The 15,995-nt window shown below is 40.2% G+C and overlaps 2 protein-coding genes across 2 annotated transcripts; both read right to left on the reverse strand.

The window, feature by feature from the left end:
* Positions 1-1,027: 1,027 nt before the first annotated feature.
* LOC145894023 (hemocyanin type 2 unit a-like) lies at positions 1,028-5,711 on the reverse strand. The gene is made up of 9 exons (XM_082982456.1): positions 5,571-5,711; positions 4,789-5,055; positions 4,312-4,470; positions 3,900-4,006; positions 3,463-3,604; positions 2,949-3,138; positions 2,579-2,708; positions 2,264-2,473; positions 1,028-2,125 (listed from the first exon to the last, which is right to left on the reverse strand). The coding sequence occupies exons 1-9, from the start codon at positions 5,662-5,664 to the stop codon at positions 1,781-1,783; spliced, it is 1,644 nt and encodes a 547-aa protein (XP_082838582.1). The 5' UTR covers positions 5,665-5,711; the 3' UTR covers positions 1,028-1,780.
* A 2,879-nt stretch (positions 5,712-8,590) lies between these two features.
* On the reverse strand, positions 8,591-14,380 carry LOC145894703 (neuromedin-K receptor-like). The gene is made up of 10 exons (XM_082983344.1): positions 14,363-14,380; positions 14,220-14,303; positions 13,767-13,916; positions 13,181-13,388; positions 11,638-11,794; positions 11,150-11,306; positions 9,524-9,720; positions 9,258-9,322; positions 8,941-9,031; positions 8,591-8,627 (listed from the first exon to the last, which is right to left on the reverse strand). The coding sequence occupies exons 1-10, from the start codon at positions 14,378-14,380 to the stop codon at positions 8,591-8,593; spliced, it is 1,164 nt and encodes a 387-aa protein (XP_082839470.1).
* Positions 14,381-15,995: the final 1,615 nt, after the last annotated feature.

Genomic DNA, 15,995 nt, shown 5'->3' on the forward strand with positions numbered 1-15,995 from the left:
GCACTGACATTCGAAACGATCTCATACTGTTTGAGTCAATAATACACGCTTTGCAGCGCCAAATAACTGGACTTAGCGGAGAACAAGTCCAATATTGCACTGGAAATCAATCGGCTGTTCCGAAATGCCTTCACACAATTGATTCGCACCAATGGATGATCTGGAAGCCGACAACATCTATTCACAAAATGCTGATGCTGGTGCTGTCAGGCATGTTTCTGATGTAAAGTACATGGAAACAATAAATTAAGTTTTTTTTTCTGAAAAACGAACACTTGTTTAATCAACGTCTATTGCACAAAAATGTACGGACCTAGCTTTATGCTTTATATTTGTTAAATGACATTCTCACAGTCCATCAATAACTGTGTGCTGAAGTCACTGACATGCGTAAGTTTTAATGAAGCTACGGGGAAGAAAGGTTGTTTTTTCTGTTTTACTCCCCACTGTATGTTGAACGTAGTAAATTTGCCTTTGTTGTTCAATTAAGGTAAATCAGTGTTTCTTAAACTTTTTTGGATCACGAACCCCTAAAACATTCTTTGAAAAGCTATGGACCCCTTTGCAAGAAACACGTTGCAAATGTCGAAAAATTAAAATTCGTGGACAGCGAAACCTTATGGACAGAGGAAAATCTGTGGATTTTCGGAACAATTGTATTTCGTTTCATGGACCACTTAATGCATCTTCTCGGACCCCACCCAGGTTAAGAACCTCTGACTTAAGGTATAAAGTTATCACCTCACATTTGTGTGCGAGCCACAGGGAGTGAGGATGCACGTAGGCGAAATCCTATTTCCAGAATATTACGGGACTCGAAGCCACCAGGGAGCCTCTGGTGTTGGCAACATCCTGGATGATCGTAATGAATTGTTTCCGTATTGCGCAAAACCCGCAACATTGCGGCTAAAGTACTGGTTTGAATTCAATAGAACCCGAGAGTGCGGATTAGCACGTAGCGACAACGCAGATGATTTTTATTAAATTTCTGATTTATTTTCTGGGTCAAAAAAGCGGACTGCGACGATGAAAATAAACACTAATTGTACTGACCAGTAATACAGATTTGGCGCGTTAACAATGAAAGTAACAACAAAATGTAGCAACAATATCTGAAGGTAAATTTTGCGCAATTTTTTAAATTCAACGCTCTTTACTCCGAGTAATTAAAAGGGAATCATTTGAAGCAAGGACTATAATAACATAATAAAATCTCCCCTCTGAAGCAATCAGACATAGGTTTCATAAAACAAAAAATAATTTTTCGGCCGGATTTCGCAAAGTGGATGCCACAATTACTTCTCCCGAATTTTAGAAAAAATGCTGTTTTTTGTCGGATCACGTAGTTCATTATGCTGCTTTCGTGTACATTTAATATATAACACCTACATAGCCTAAATGCGAGCAATGGATAGCACAATATTTTTACCTTGCAAAATAAATCATCTTGCAATTAAAATCATAAATTTTCCCCTAATATCTATGTAAAAACACTTGACAGGAAACAACACCAAACTCTGGCACACAGAAAATGGCACAGAGGAAATTCAGGCAAAGGCTCCTAACGAACTTTTGTTACAACATTTATGGCATTTGTAAACTTTATAGTACTTTTCTTGTAGTAGGTATGTTAGGGTTTAAGATTAATCGTCCTATCAAAGATTTTAAGCAAAAATCCTGGTGACAGTAGTGCTATCAACAGCTAAAAAACTAACTACCATGTGGCGGATGGCATTAAAAATTTGGCAAGTTAGTAGCAAACGTCTGTACATTAAATGCATCAGCATTTGGGGGGTGGAATAGCGCAGCCGGTTTTGTACTTTGTGTTGGCAGAATTGATCAGCCCTAACCACGGCGCCATTGTGGAGCGGAAAGGCAGAACTAGTCCGTAATACAAACTTCTCTCCTTCGCTTTCACATCTTTCACGAGTTTCTTCCAAGACAAACCGTTTAAATTGAGGGTGTCGTACTTGTATCCGAACAGTTGTTGATAGTAGTAGGAGTAACGAATAGTCCATACATTCTTCTTCAACGTGACGGGGTTTAAGTTCATGGTCTTGTTGCAAAATGGAGACATCGGCCAATCGTAAGATTCCGTTTTGTCAACAGTCATGTCTTCTCCATACTGCAAAAAAAATTTTCGAACAATTACTTGGAATTGTTTTTTAGTATTAAGTTCAATCCAATCACCACAGGGCATTTATTTTCTTATTTGTGTTGTGTTTTGTTTTAGCTTATTTCAATTGCCCGTAACTGTACCCACCTGAATATACGACCCAATGAAGCTGGATTTTGTCCAGTCTTGGTTACCGGCCAGATCTTTGATATCTTTGTACAGAGAATACAAGCGATCTATTTGGCTGTGATGAAGTGAGAAGAGTGGATCGAATGCGGAGTACGTGATGCTGAGCATGCTGTAGAGACATATTTCATCCTGGAAGACATCCTTCGAAGCGCAAATGCAATTGTGGATCTAGAAACGGTCAGAACATTCAATGAGCATCAATTCACCACAAAAAGCTAAGGGGAAACACGTTTGAAAAGTTAATTTTAGTAAAAAACGATCCATCAACTCTACCTGGTTGTGTGGTTCCTCAAGCATCGCGTCGTATTTCGCGTAGTCAGGCATCGTCACAGCTCGAATTACGCTGCGCAACAGAATTCCTTGCCATGAAAGTCCTCTGAAGTCCGGGTACCTCCAAATCTTGCTGACAACAGAAATAAACACAGTGAAAATAGATTTTGTAAATTAGAGCTGACTGTTTGGAAAGCTGTTCGTATTATTACACTGATGCATGTGCATGTTATCAAATTTTAAACGTTTTGGCAGTTGATTTTTCATTAAATAAACGTTTCAAGTTTAAACTCGTATGTTAGAAGTCGGCACCCTAGCAAGCCTTGCTGTATTAGTCTGTTTGCAGAAACATATACTTGATTTAAATTCGTACCATGTCTCATTGAACACTTTAGCATGGAGAGGCATCTTCGTTGAATAGAAGGGATTCTTAACCCATTTATTGTCAATGGGATCGAATATATCGGGATCTCTGTACAGATCAGGAAAATGCGTCCAACCTGGTTCGGTCCAATCCCAGTAAGGAAGTCCCAGTGTTTTGTTCTTCAGAAATTTGTTCAAACCTGAGCATTTAAACGGATTGGGAACGCCGATGTTTTGCTGTTTAAATTTGTCAACATTAACCAACTAAAGTGCAATATATTGGTTTCAAAGGAGCACCTATACGATGAAATTTTAGCCTTATAATGCTGTGGCATTGTGTTATACGTAGTGTATAAGAGTTGACCCCTTTTATAGGATGTTATTGCTTTATACTCAATGTTGAGTACATTTTACTCGATTTGCAACCGCATAAACATACATACTTTTAGTTTTTGTCATTGCCACACTACAAAACGTTCATAGAAACGGCGATGGCTAAATTAAACCACGTTGTCGGTACCAACCCATTTCAAGTTGCACCATTATGAGTCGATGCCAGGCCAGGAACATGGGATGAGCATGCCAACTGCAGTGACCGTTGCTGTGACCCTCGATGTGTTTATACCAGGGGCACTCGAAGGGCCAACCATGCCATTTCACGATGTACTGCACATAGAAAAACATACGATATGTATTGATTCAACAGCTTTGTGTAACGGGATTAAACAGAACGAAAAAATGCCCCTGGGTCGTAGCTACAACCACAGAAGAACAGAACATTACTGTGTAAGCATGAAATTGCACACTATTCACTGATGAAGAGAGAACTGACTGCGTCCATACGGTGAATTTTAACCAGGTTGAGTGTGTACCCAAATACAAGCAACAGTACGTCACTAATGACCGCGTTACCAAGGTGCCAGAAACGCGTGGGCTAGAGTTGACGCGTTACAATACCTACCATGAATCCATCGGAAGAATCCTCGTCTTTGAACTTAGAGTAAGCTTGTATGAGATCGTGTTTTTCTTCGTCAGTTAGGAAACGCACGTTTTTGCGAATCCGGTAAGCTAAGAATGAAAGAAGAGTGAAAATTGTAACTCAACTGGGACCAAACTCGCATATGCCGTTGCGCTTTAGATATGTCAGCTGAATAAATGCAGCGTAGGCAACTGCGAACCATTTCCTTCCTTTGTATTTTCTAAGCGTCGTTTGCAAGAAACCCCCTTATAACAGCAACTGGTGGCCGAATAGTATATTTAAAAGGAGCCAGTCATTACTCATGAAAAAAAACTTCCTACGAGCCTCAAAAAACATGACCTTGCGAGTGTATGTACAGTAGCATGAGTTCTTTCCTAACATAAGGAGTAGTTACGTTTGGTGACAGCCGAACATGTCTTTTCCTGGCTTCCTTTTCCTTTGCATCGACTTAACGCTGTTTTTCCTCCTGATTTGCAAATCCTTTCCCGAGTCTGAAGTCCTCCCCATGATGACGTAATACAAGTGCTCCAGGCGGACCAACTCCCCCAAGTGGCTAAAAATATGCGCACTTATCTACCCACCGATGTGGATTATATATACAGGAGGTTTAATCTGTATAACATTGTGTAGTAACCGTGATGTTGTGTTAGCTTGATTTATTTGCTTCAATCAGAATAGACTTTCTATCGTTTGGTGATAATACTACTTTAATCAGGATAACTCCGCACACTTTGTACACCAACGAGCATTTGTCTCAGCATTCATACTTAGGGCCTGGTTTACAGGTTGGTTACATTGGCGTCAGAACAGCATTGCACAACTTGCTGGTTTAAATACATGAGACTTGCGTATGTTTCCGAGGGTTAAATACCTTTGTTGCACTTCTTCTTATCGGCTGCCAACGCGTAGCCAATCTTGCACGTGCACCTACAGCACCCTGTGCCTTTGGCTATCAACCTTCCCTGGGCGCACTTTGTGGTGCAGTAAACGTACTTCCCCGTGCACTTTTTCTTTTTTACAACCCGCAAGGTGGCGGTAAGGAGCGTTTTGACGGAGGCATCACGCATTGTTGTCAGCTGTTCATCTGGCTCGTCACGCGAGACTGACTGGTAGAACATCAGACGATTGTCCTTGGCGCCTGTGGTGCATAAGAGTATATTTTGGAATATACAAGTACTTAAAACTTTCTTATAATCTTCTGACCCAAAGAATTTGCCGTGGCGACTTCGCATATTGCTCAATAAGCTACAACTTTCGGAAGGCAAATGAAAATCGTTTTTTGTGGTGAACGTCCTTATTGTACTTACTGATGTCTGTTATTTAAACAAGTTAAGTGGTTCTTATTGCATATAAACAATACAACTGTATCACGAGGTTATAGCGGAATTTGTCTTCCCCGCCTACACATCCTAATCACGTTTGAGGAAATTAGCGACGCTCGTAAAATATTAATGTTACTACATAACCACTATTTTGCCGTTTTGTGACAGGCGCGGTCGCAAAAAACGTACATATTGCACACAGTAAAATCGATTTTTCGCACTATAAACGTAATGTTTTTATTGCTGCTTATTCACATGCCTTGTGGACAAACCGACCAATCAAAACTGTTGTGTTTTTGGCCACCCTTACATTTCTTCGACCCTCACTCACCATCCAGTGTGGATTGACCGTCAGTCACGTGAGTGGTTGCTGTGGCAACGAAGCACGTTAGGACAATCGCGACAAAACAGCACAAGTTATTCATTGTCTAACGTCTTCTACCCAAGCCCTTCACAAAAAAACATAAACAAGATGATTTGAAATACTGTTTATATTAAAATGTGTATCAGACTCCGCGGATTGGCTCCCAGTCTATTCGCCGCAGCTCACAACCTGCTGGAAGACAAAACAAGAAATTGTTGCTTGATCCGAATGACCTATCATACGACAATATAAATCTTACATTCATCACATTGATCTGCATAGAAATTGACGGAACAGTGCTACCTGTCTATAAGTATTTGACTGCGTGCGAATCCAGAGTTTACCACCGCCCACCTGTAACCTGCATTGACTGGTTTGTTTTTGTTTTTGCTCAAATCCAATACAAATACAATGATACCTAACGTGCGGTTAACTTTTAACATTGAACAGGCCGTCTAACATTGTCAGCTAAAGTCATTAAATCCAAATTTAATACGACAGCACGCGGCGGTACTTGAACAAGGAAATGCAAATAAATTTGTTGACAATCTTCGCCGTAACGCTTGGTGCACATCAACTATTAGATATAACCTCGTCTTCCAAACCTCGCCTTGTGGCACATGGGTTCTGGCAGGTATTCGCGTAAGCTCACCGGTTGTTACCAATCGTTTGCACAGGCCTTGGTCCGTGGGCGTACGTTTGTCGTTTGTCGTTTTTCCGCCACATTCTGCGCAATCTACCGTTGTACCTGACTTGCAGCCAACAACCGTTTATAATAATACATGGTCAAATCTGCTTTTTAACTGAACACCATAACTTGGCAAAAGTGGCCAATGACTTATAGCTCATCTGAGTGAAGTTCTACAAGACCATTAAAGCAACCCACAAGAAATACATATCACAACAATTTAACATCAAGCTAAACCGCAAACATCTGGCCTTTGAGACAAAACAGTTGACTTATGTTGATCCGAATCGGAAAGCAACTGTCACTATGGAACGGAGCTGCTCTATTGTCTTACGCATGAATAATACGTGGCACGCATGAATAATATTTTATTGCGAAAATGGTTCAGCTGCGGGATTTCGTTTTAATTTTCTGCCAAATATTGTTCGCATTGTCGGTTATAGCTGTACTTACTGGCAGTGGCGTGTAACTATTCTCGTGCTACAAACGACAGATCGGGAACAGCGACAGGATATGTTAAACAGATTGGTAAGTAATATTGTAACTTAAACTCCGCCAAAACGTAAAACTCTATGGAATAACGTGCTTTTGTGCCCTTTTCAAAATTTTTACTTCCTTGAAAATTGATTTGGCTGATCTAATATTTACCTACACTCTAACAAACACTGATTCCAAGCAGTGGTTTTTAACCTTTCTGTGCTGGCTGACCCCTTTTGTTGAGGTCAAAGTGATTGCGGACCCTTACTTCACAATACGTTTGTTTGCCTTATGACAAGTGCTGATGTAATTAAGCATCCTTCCATGCCTAGTGTACAAAAATATTTTCCCAAAACCGAGATTTTATCGTTCGCATAGCGTAGGCATTCAGAAGTTGCCGTGGAACCCCGGTTGAGCACCATAGCTTTAGATAGAAAGGGATAAATGTGCGCACTCCAACTGCCATAATATGCTTCACGCATCAATGCCATAATGTTGACAGACTTCTTCCATATTTGAATTTTCTCCTATAATGTGCCATCTGTGCTTGTCCTAAAGTTGTAAGACGTTTTATTGCAAGATTGCCGCCTGTGGTCTCCTGATTCGACAAACTTATTTCATTTTTATAGCGAAAGTGTTTTATTTAATTGCCCACTGTTGTTGTTCAGCTGAGTATAGCAGTTTTGTGCGCAAATAGTAAATATTATTTTATATCTGCTAATACACGTAGGACGCGGAACGCGACTGTCACTCACACACCCAAAGACCAACAAAAGAATAATATTGAGACATCCACTGTGGAGTGGTGGCGATAAGGGAACATATGCCTCATCGCTTCCCGGTGTGTAGTGTGAATTCGACGACCAAACGTCGTTACATTAAACTGGATTTCGTCGGTTTTAAAGCAAAGTGCCGTTCAGTGAGCTGATACGAAACGTTGGTACCTTTGGGCATATTGTCCTGTTTTGGTTATGTTACGTCACGAGTGTGTAGTTACTTCTCCCGGCGATTTTGTCTGTTTTCTTTCGTTGGCCATTCCACTGTTTGTCGTTCTTGAAAGTTAAAACCTGCTGTTCTAAATGTGTTTCTAATTTCTGTATTTATATTTACGTGTTCATTTGTTTATACGTTGTTACTCCAACCGATGCCCATTATTTGAAAAACATTTTTAAAATCTCGACGCCTCATTCCCGAAAATCTTGCCAAACAAAGGTGCGAAGATTTGCAACACGCAAAAGTTTAATGGTAGTGCTACCGGCTATATAGGGCGCATTAAAACACGGCCGGGCACTGGAAACGATTTCAACGTACAACAAATTCCTTACATTTGTGCAACTGCACTGCGATACAACATCATCTACTCGTTTGCGATGGAAAAGTTTTGTGGCTTTGTGGTTGCTAGGAATGTTATAATGTTTCAAAATTGATCTTCTGGCACCATGACAGAGGCGTATTTCATTTTACTAACGTTTCGCCTATAGCAAGCCATCATAATGGTCAAGCAGATTTATAAAAACTTATGCATGATTGATTGCTACCATGGGGAATGTTCATCACACCTGTCTTGCACGTCGGGTTATGCGTTATTTAAATGGCCAAGCAGGCGATGAAAAATAAGAACTAGAGGTATAGCACAGTGTCGTTTTTAATAGGTGAGTAGCAGTAAATGCCAACCTTTTCCCAACGCAAGTTAATATTGTCAATATCAAGGTGGCAGCCATCTCGATTAACAACTTGTGATATCACAATTATGTGCGTTTTCGCTGACGTATGAAATAAAAAAACACATGGGTTTGGTGCCGCCATCGCGGAAAGTGTTATTTCACAGCTTTGGTTCCGGTTGACTGCGATTTGAAGCACTGCAAAGAAACACAAGAGTTTCTGGTAAGTTAAAGGTAGAGATCAGAGTAAGATGATCGACTGATATAGGGAAAACAAGTGTTGCTACTGAACACTATGACGAGATTAAGCAATTTATTTAGCGCCAGGTTCGATAACCTATATGGTTTAGTCGGTCGTTTAGAATTTACAAAACCTTGTATGTTTTTGGAAAGAACTGTATGCACGCAAGTTTTCAAAGAAAAGAACTTTTTCTTCACTGAATGAAAGGCCCGCTCCCGACAGGTGAAAATGAGGCACAAGTCGACTAGTGGATGAAATCACCATACTTACTTTACAGTAGGTGGCAGCAAAGGGGCGGTCGTTTTCGGCCTGTTGACTTCCTTGACTTTGCGTTGCTGGGGGCCCTTCTTCCTCCTCTCGCCTGTTGTAAGCAACAATCCAGTTAAAATTATTTCAATATAGTTTTTTAGGGGTTCGTGAGGTATCATGATGCAGTGAAGTTATAAGAACCTGGACAATAAGTCTGGTAAAACTTCTCTCAATCAAGTCGAAATATTTTCTTTAAACTGTCGTAATTTTGCATGATTCAGTCGGGTTAGGTACACAGTCACGTAAAGTAAGTACGTGTACACTTTGCGCGTAAATACCTGTAGGAACAAAGTGTAGATTGGATATTTGACTTCCACAAATTCGAAGAAACTCATTTCGGAACCTGTTTGGTCACAAACGTCAATAAAAATTAATTCAAAGCAGAAAATCATTAAAAAAGCATACACCCTAAACCCATAAACGCATATTTCGCAATCAAGCAGATATTTTGGGTAAAATTGCTACTTTCTTGGGCGTTAAAAGAGTTTATTTTCTGAATCTACGGCAAATGTGACGCAAGAAACCTGTTAAAAATATGTGTCACCTTTTATTCGCCCAACAATAGATGAAGGGGTTGTACATGGCGCTGCTCATGGCGAGCCAGAACACTGCAAGGTAGACCTGTTGTATCTTGGTCCACACGTAAATCTTGGGTTCGATGAAACCGGCCAGAAAGTAGAGGTGGTAAGGACACCAACATAACGCGAACACAACAACGACCAACATCATCATTCGCACTGCCTAAAAACAGCAACTGTTTTCCCAGAAGTCGAAAACCACATGGAATAAATCTAGGGAAGTCGAGGCTTTGCCGTGCTGGCAACAACAAAGGTACTTTCCAACTCGAACGCTTGTTATAACCCATGCGTTTTCTCGCAATTCGAGAATTGCTCGTTCCCTATATGGTTTTAATTGGCTGTTGCGCGTGCAGTTTCCCCCTAATGACGCACGGTCTCGTTCTTAATAAGGAACGCTCCGGTGCAGCCGCTGAGCGTATAATAATAGACGATAGATCAATCTCGCCTGACGTAACCGCGCCGTTACCTTCGACGTAACCATCTGGTGTATCGGAATAAGAATCGTCAAAATTTGTAAATTGGGAATTTTGAACACTGTTTTTTTATTAAAACCACTCCCTTGTTCATTTGTTTGTCATTATTTCAATGCACAAATTTGCTACACATTTACGTAGAGTTTAGAATGTAGACTAAATCCAGAAGATCTTAATTCGATTTCGTTGAAAGCGATCAAGTCTTTCAATTTCACTCTTTTACCAAAATTGTCAATACTTATTGTGATGCAACATAGTCTTCAACCAGAAATCCACAAATTTCACTCAATTCATTGGATGATCCGAAACGGAGATACACGAACACATCTAATTAGAAAATCCCCAAGACAGGCCTTTTGAAAAACTAACAACAGCACCTTGTTACGAACTTTTGCTGCGATCTTAAAAAAACGACTTTTGTTATAAAATGCGAATTCCTTCATAATTTACCAATACTAAGATTAAGGAAAGCCAGTTGAAATGAGTTTGCCTTTAGTTGAACAGCGGTATCCCCTAGCATCGTTGTAGCCTCAAGTGTAAGACGAATAACAACTCATTAGGGCACCCTTCCGCGTCGTCGCACTTTGTATATCAATAGTGCGCGTGTGCATTTGGGCGTCGGCGCAAATCAACCCTCAAAACCAGAAATCTGAATAATTGATAATAGCCAATATTCCCGGAAGCAACAGCAAAATCGATTCCAGTATGAGTTTTACCCGACGTTACGCAATGTTTCAAGCAATTATCTGCTACAACACGTGACAAGGCTTGTTTAGAATGTTGCGGACACTTTGGTATCGAAATCAGGTTTATTGTGTGGACTGATCACGGTCAGCCCCATTCTTTATCTTTTTAACTTTAGCAAATCATATAATGCCGCACATTTCAACACACCTTTCAACAATATCATATTTCTAGAACTCCAAAAGGAGTAAAAGACGATCAGCGCCAGTATAAGATCGTCTTTTACTCCTTTTGGAGTTCTTGGAATATAATATTGATTTGTAAAAACAGATCCGTCGGTCACCGACTTGCACAGACTGGTTCATGTATTCAATTTCTGACGTTTTCACTATCACCTTTCAACAAAATAGAATATTCCACAAAAGACATACATACCTTTCTGTTTCCTTGAGCCCTCCGCAGTTGTGACTCGTTGTTGTGGCCAACTAGATTAGCGTTGTTGCCACGCAGGCGAAGGCCCATGGCAACGTAACTTGCAGCCAAAATGATGAGGGGCAGCCAGTAACTCATAATCATGAAGCATACCTGGTATCTGCAAGTGTATACACTGCGTCTGTTTACCAAAATAGCGTCCCAAATCAAATATGTTTCAAGGGCAGGGTACATGATGTAAACAGGTTAATGACGTGATCGTACACGATGAATGACGTCAATGATTAGGGTATTGTTCTATGACGTATCGCACGGTAAATGACGTTATTAGCTACACTAACTATGATATAGAAAACAAGTGTTCATGATATGTACGATTGTTTATCATGACAAAATTAGGCGATTTTTACGCTCTTATGGTGTAATGCGCTTTTTGTGTTAAAAACTTAATAAACAGCCAGTCCTATATTAGAGCCAACTTTAGGCCTTACATTAAACGCATTTGTCCAAGGTCGCCACCCGGAAAGTCCACGTAACAAACGCTTCTTCTTCCGTTGCTCAGTTCGTTCGTCGCCAGTTTCGCAAAATATGCTTGCGGAAAAGCGATGCCCAAAGACAGAATCCATATTCCAGCAATGATTATTCGTGCTGTTGACAAACATACATATACGTATCGTGCACACGTTAGTTATCAAAGTGAAGCTCGGAAGCTTAAGACAAAGTAAACCGACTTTTTGGTGTGCGCCCATGTAATTCTGTCGTGACATTTTTGTATAAATATCCTCAGAATGGAAATTATGCATGCAAGAAGTAGGCCTTGGATTCGGTGGTCATTGAACACACAGTGGGCCTTGAAAAAATCAAGGATTTTCTTGCCGAAAACTTTCTGACAGAAAGCGGTTTTGACTTCCTACCATCGATTGGGATAAATCAACGGAATGTCCTCAATCGATCGCAATAGCCATTAATCCGGTTAAATTCTAAAAATTTGGTTCCACCAACTTCGTAACAAAGGAGGGCGCGATTTTAGGTGACAACGAGGCTAAGCCGTGGATTGGGAAAAGTGTGACAGATAGGCGATGATTCGAAGGGTTAAATACGTCTCGCGCGATGGCTGATGCGTTATCGATTGCAATTTAGAGCAACTCTGCAGCACGTGTCGCTCGATTGCGCTTGACCCGCCAATGCGTCCGCAATATACGCAAAGAGGAATTTCAACTCGAACCTAATGGAAATATGAAGAAATCAATTTCAATTCGTCGGAGTTTGCGAAGTGCTACACGAGAGCTCAAACACGTACGTCCATATAAGGCTTTACGTGGGAAAGCATGCAAAGCCGATACCACATAGTTAATCAACTTGCTCGGCGTTTTTAGATTTAAAAATTTGAATAATCGATAGTGATGATGCCCACAGGCATGAGCGAAATATATATGTATATATTAATAAAAATGTGAAACAACCGACTCAGAGTTTATTACAGAAATTGTTGAAGGCCATAACATAGGTTATAATTCGTCGTCAAATATCGATTGACATAACAAAAAGTGTTATTGACCTCGCGGCAGTTGTGTAACAGGATTGAAAAGATGTGTTTCCGAGCGTTTAATTACCTAAATTGAATTTATCTCACTTGGGTCATGGCAATATATGTTGTATGTTCCCATTTTGACAACGTCGTCGATTTGACTAAACTATATGCCTTCAATAAAACATGTCCAAATGGCTTGGTTTTTGTGGCTGCGGTCAGCGGTCATAGCCCATATATGAACTCTCTGTTTTCACTGTTTAATATTGTAATTTCGCATTACATAACTTCATCAATACAAATGGAACTTTTTCCAATCTTTCAGCGCGGTTTCATGTATTTTGCAAGTTATTAGCAAAAAATTGGCGGTGTTGTTGCTATTCGTTAACCTTGGCATCTGATTTACTAATGGGTGCACAAGTGCAAAACTGTGTTATTGTAAAGTAGTTAAACTTGTGCCTGCACCACGCGTTTTCAAGTTTTAACCGGTTTAAACCGAACCAAACCTGTTTTGCGAGATGTCCGCTGACGCATGGGATACATGACCACCACGAAACGATCCAGACTGATCACGGTGATGGACAGGATGCTAGCGAGCACCGCTCCGACAGGGAGAAAGTTGATGAAGTGACAAAATCCCTCGCCGAAATACCAGTTGCCGTTGATTGCAAATGTAAAGTTGAAAATGGTGTTCAACATAATCACGTTGCTATCCTAGAAGCGAAATTGCAAAATTTCAATAACACTGTGGTAAAATAGTGTTCTTACGTTGGAAATCATATTCAACCTCAAAGAACCCAGACAAGACATGCTGTCTAAAATTTTATGGTTGTAATTGGGCCTCAAATATGTCCGAATTACGATTAAATTTGATGCTATATGGATCTGTTTCCGCAAAAAGAATTCCTTTTCTGACGTCACCTCACTTGTGTTAGGAAAGTGTAATTACAAGGGGAACGTGGCAGAGTGAATTCGAAGTCAAGTCTGATTGTTATAAACTGAATCCTCAAACTAGTCCGAACCCGACGCCGACCTCAAAGTCTTACAACTTACAACTCTTTACAAAATAATACGAAACAAAACGATCCTTACCGCGAAGGCAGTGCTGGCGAGAAAGTAATTGGTCACAGACCGCATTTTCTTCACCGACAAGACAATCCAACAAATACCAAGGTTTCCGGCCAGAGCTACTATAACCATAACCCCGTAGACAAGGGACCACGCCACAACCGCCAGCGTGCTCTGCAAAAAAGGTTGGTAAGTAATGTACTTTGGTGCGGTTGGATACCACACCAAACATTACGCGAGGCAACGATAATTGTATCACTATTCAAAGAGAAACTCGTGAAAGTAGGCGTGTTTGTCCCACTGCAAAAGCGTTTTTCCTCACGGTCTCAGATATTAAGTTGGTTTATCAGGACACATGGTATAACAGCTGGCGCAAGTAATACTGAAAAATCCGTTTTGGGGAAATACGTACTTTGCCACAATCAGCAATGAGAGCTTATCAATTATAACCTTGATGCCTAAAATTGAACCCAATACCTGTTCGTACGGATTTTCATCATGGTTCTCAACAGAAGCAGAAGTTTCATACGGGACGGAAGCGGTTGTGTTGTACATGTAAATCTACAATTATACATACGTAAAAACTTGGCCTATTTGAAAAAGAAATACACGGACAGTACCTCAGAAACGTTAGGCATGGTTAGAAACGCCGTACTTGTATCTGCAAAAAACAATTAAATGTAAGTGGGGTTTAAATAAATTTGAAACTGCTTCAAATGCAAGTATCGCGTTCATGCGAATGAACTGGTTTACTGTCATGTCATGACGTGGCGAGACCGCACGCTCGTCGCAATAAACTTTCACAGTTACAGGCGCATTTAGAAAGAGGAAATTAAGTCTGATAAACATTCACGTATTTCGTCAGCGCCAAACAAGCTGTGGCTAGTTGCTATAATGCTGCTTCACCTGATATTGATATATATATTACATATAACCTACGATAAACACCATAGTATATGACTGTTATTAGGAGTATTTATAAAAACTAAACTGAAACACGATCGCATTTGGTGCAAGACGCACTGTTTAGCACAAGATCTGCAGACTATGGAAGGTGTGTTATAACGCCCTTGCATCACCTTTTTTGTGGACAAAACTCAATATTTTTTGGTTAACCTATATTACATCCCTATTTCCATTCCAGCGGTGTCAATTAGAGAATTTCCGAGCTGGTATTGATTTATTCTAAAGCTGATTGAGTGTTACCCATAGCGTGGTACCTGGCGCTGTATATAGGATAAGCTCACTACCCATCGCGAGCGCCTAATTGGATGGTTTTATTGCTGTGTCCAACAGTCACAAACGGAAAAACAACGATATTAATAAACAAAAATTGCTTAATTATGTAACGCAGAGAAAATTTGAAGGAGTTTTCGGAAAAGGTTGTATGGCATTGATTTTAGGTGAAAAAACGCAAAAACTTACCTCTAACACGAATGTGGTGCGTTGTTTTGAATGTGTGTGGCGAGTGGGTCACGTTTATCGGCAAAATTTTATCGTTAACAGATTCCTCGAAGTCCAGCGCCGTTGGATCGAACAGAACCTCATCTTCAAACGTGGTAGTTGGCGTAAAATTTCTTCCGTGTCTAACTTGTTGACCAGCGGCCACATAATTCCAAGCTCCAAACACAAGTACCGAAATGACAGGGCTTGAAATACTCCACTGAAACATTTACTTTGCTTAACAAGCCTTGTATACAAGACACAAAAAGCACGGATTTAACGAGTGATAAACAGGTTTAACGGGCAACTGTTTAGAATGACAAGTAATTTAACAACTGAATATAACCGTCAAGCCATTTATAAAAACGAATTTAACTGGATTTGGCGAAAATTACGACTGCAACAACAAAAACAAACAATTTTAGCTTAATACACACTTGGATTGGTTGTCAGACTTTGTGCAGTTAGGAAACACTTGGATTATCTGCATTCTTTTACGGTACAGCATAGTTTTAACTCCGTTTAATTTGCATGGGAAAAATATTAGTATCAGACAAGCTTATTACTTCCATATAGTTAAGTTATTTCGCAACATACAAAAACTTTTTCATGATTTGCGGTTATTCAGCAAGCATAATCCCATTACACGGCACTCAAATTAAAAAAACCCTGCTGGCACACAAAATTAATGCTTTCTACATTGCAGCGGGATATTCATTATAACTGCACGGCAACTGCAACACTTGACAGCTTTTCCTGCATCTTCACCTACCATTTCGGCTTTCGTAGTAATAATGATCTAAATTCATC

The sequence above is a fragment of the Ascidia mentula genome, chromosome 3, assembly GCF_947561715.1.
Source record: "Ascidia mentula chromosome 3, kaAscMent1.1, whole genome shotgun sequence".
Taxonomy (NCBI): domain Eukaryota; kingdom Metazoa; phylum Chordata; class Ascidiacea; order Phlebobranchia; family Ascidiidae; genus Ascidia; species Ascidia mentula.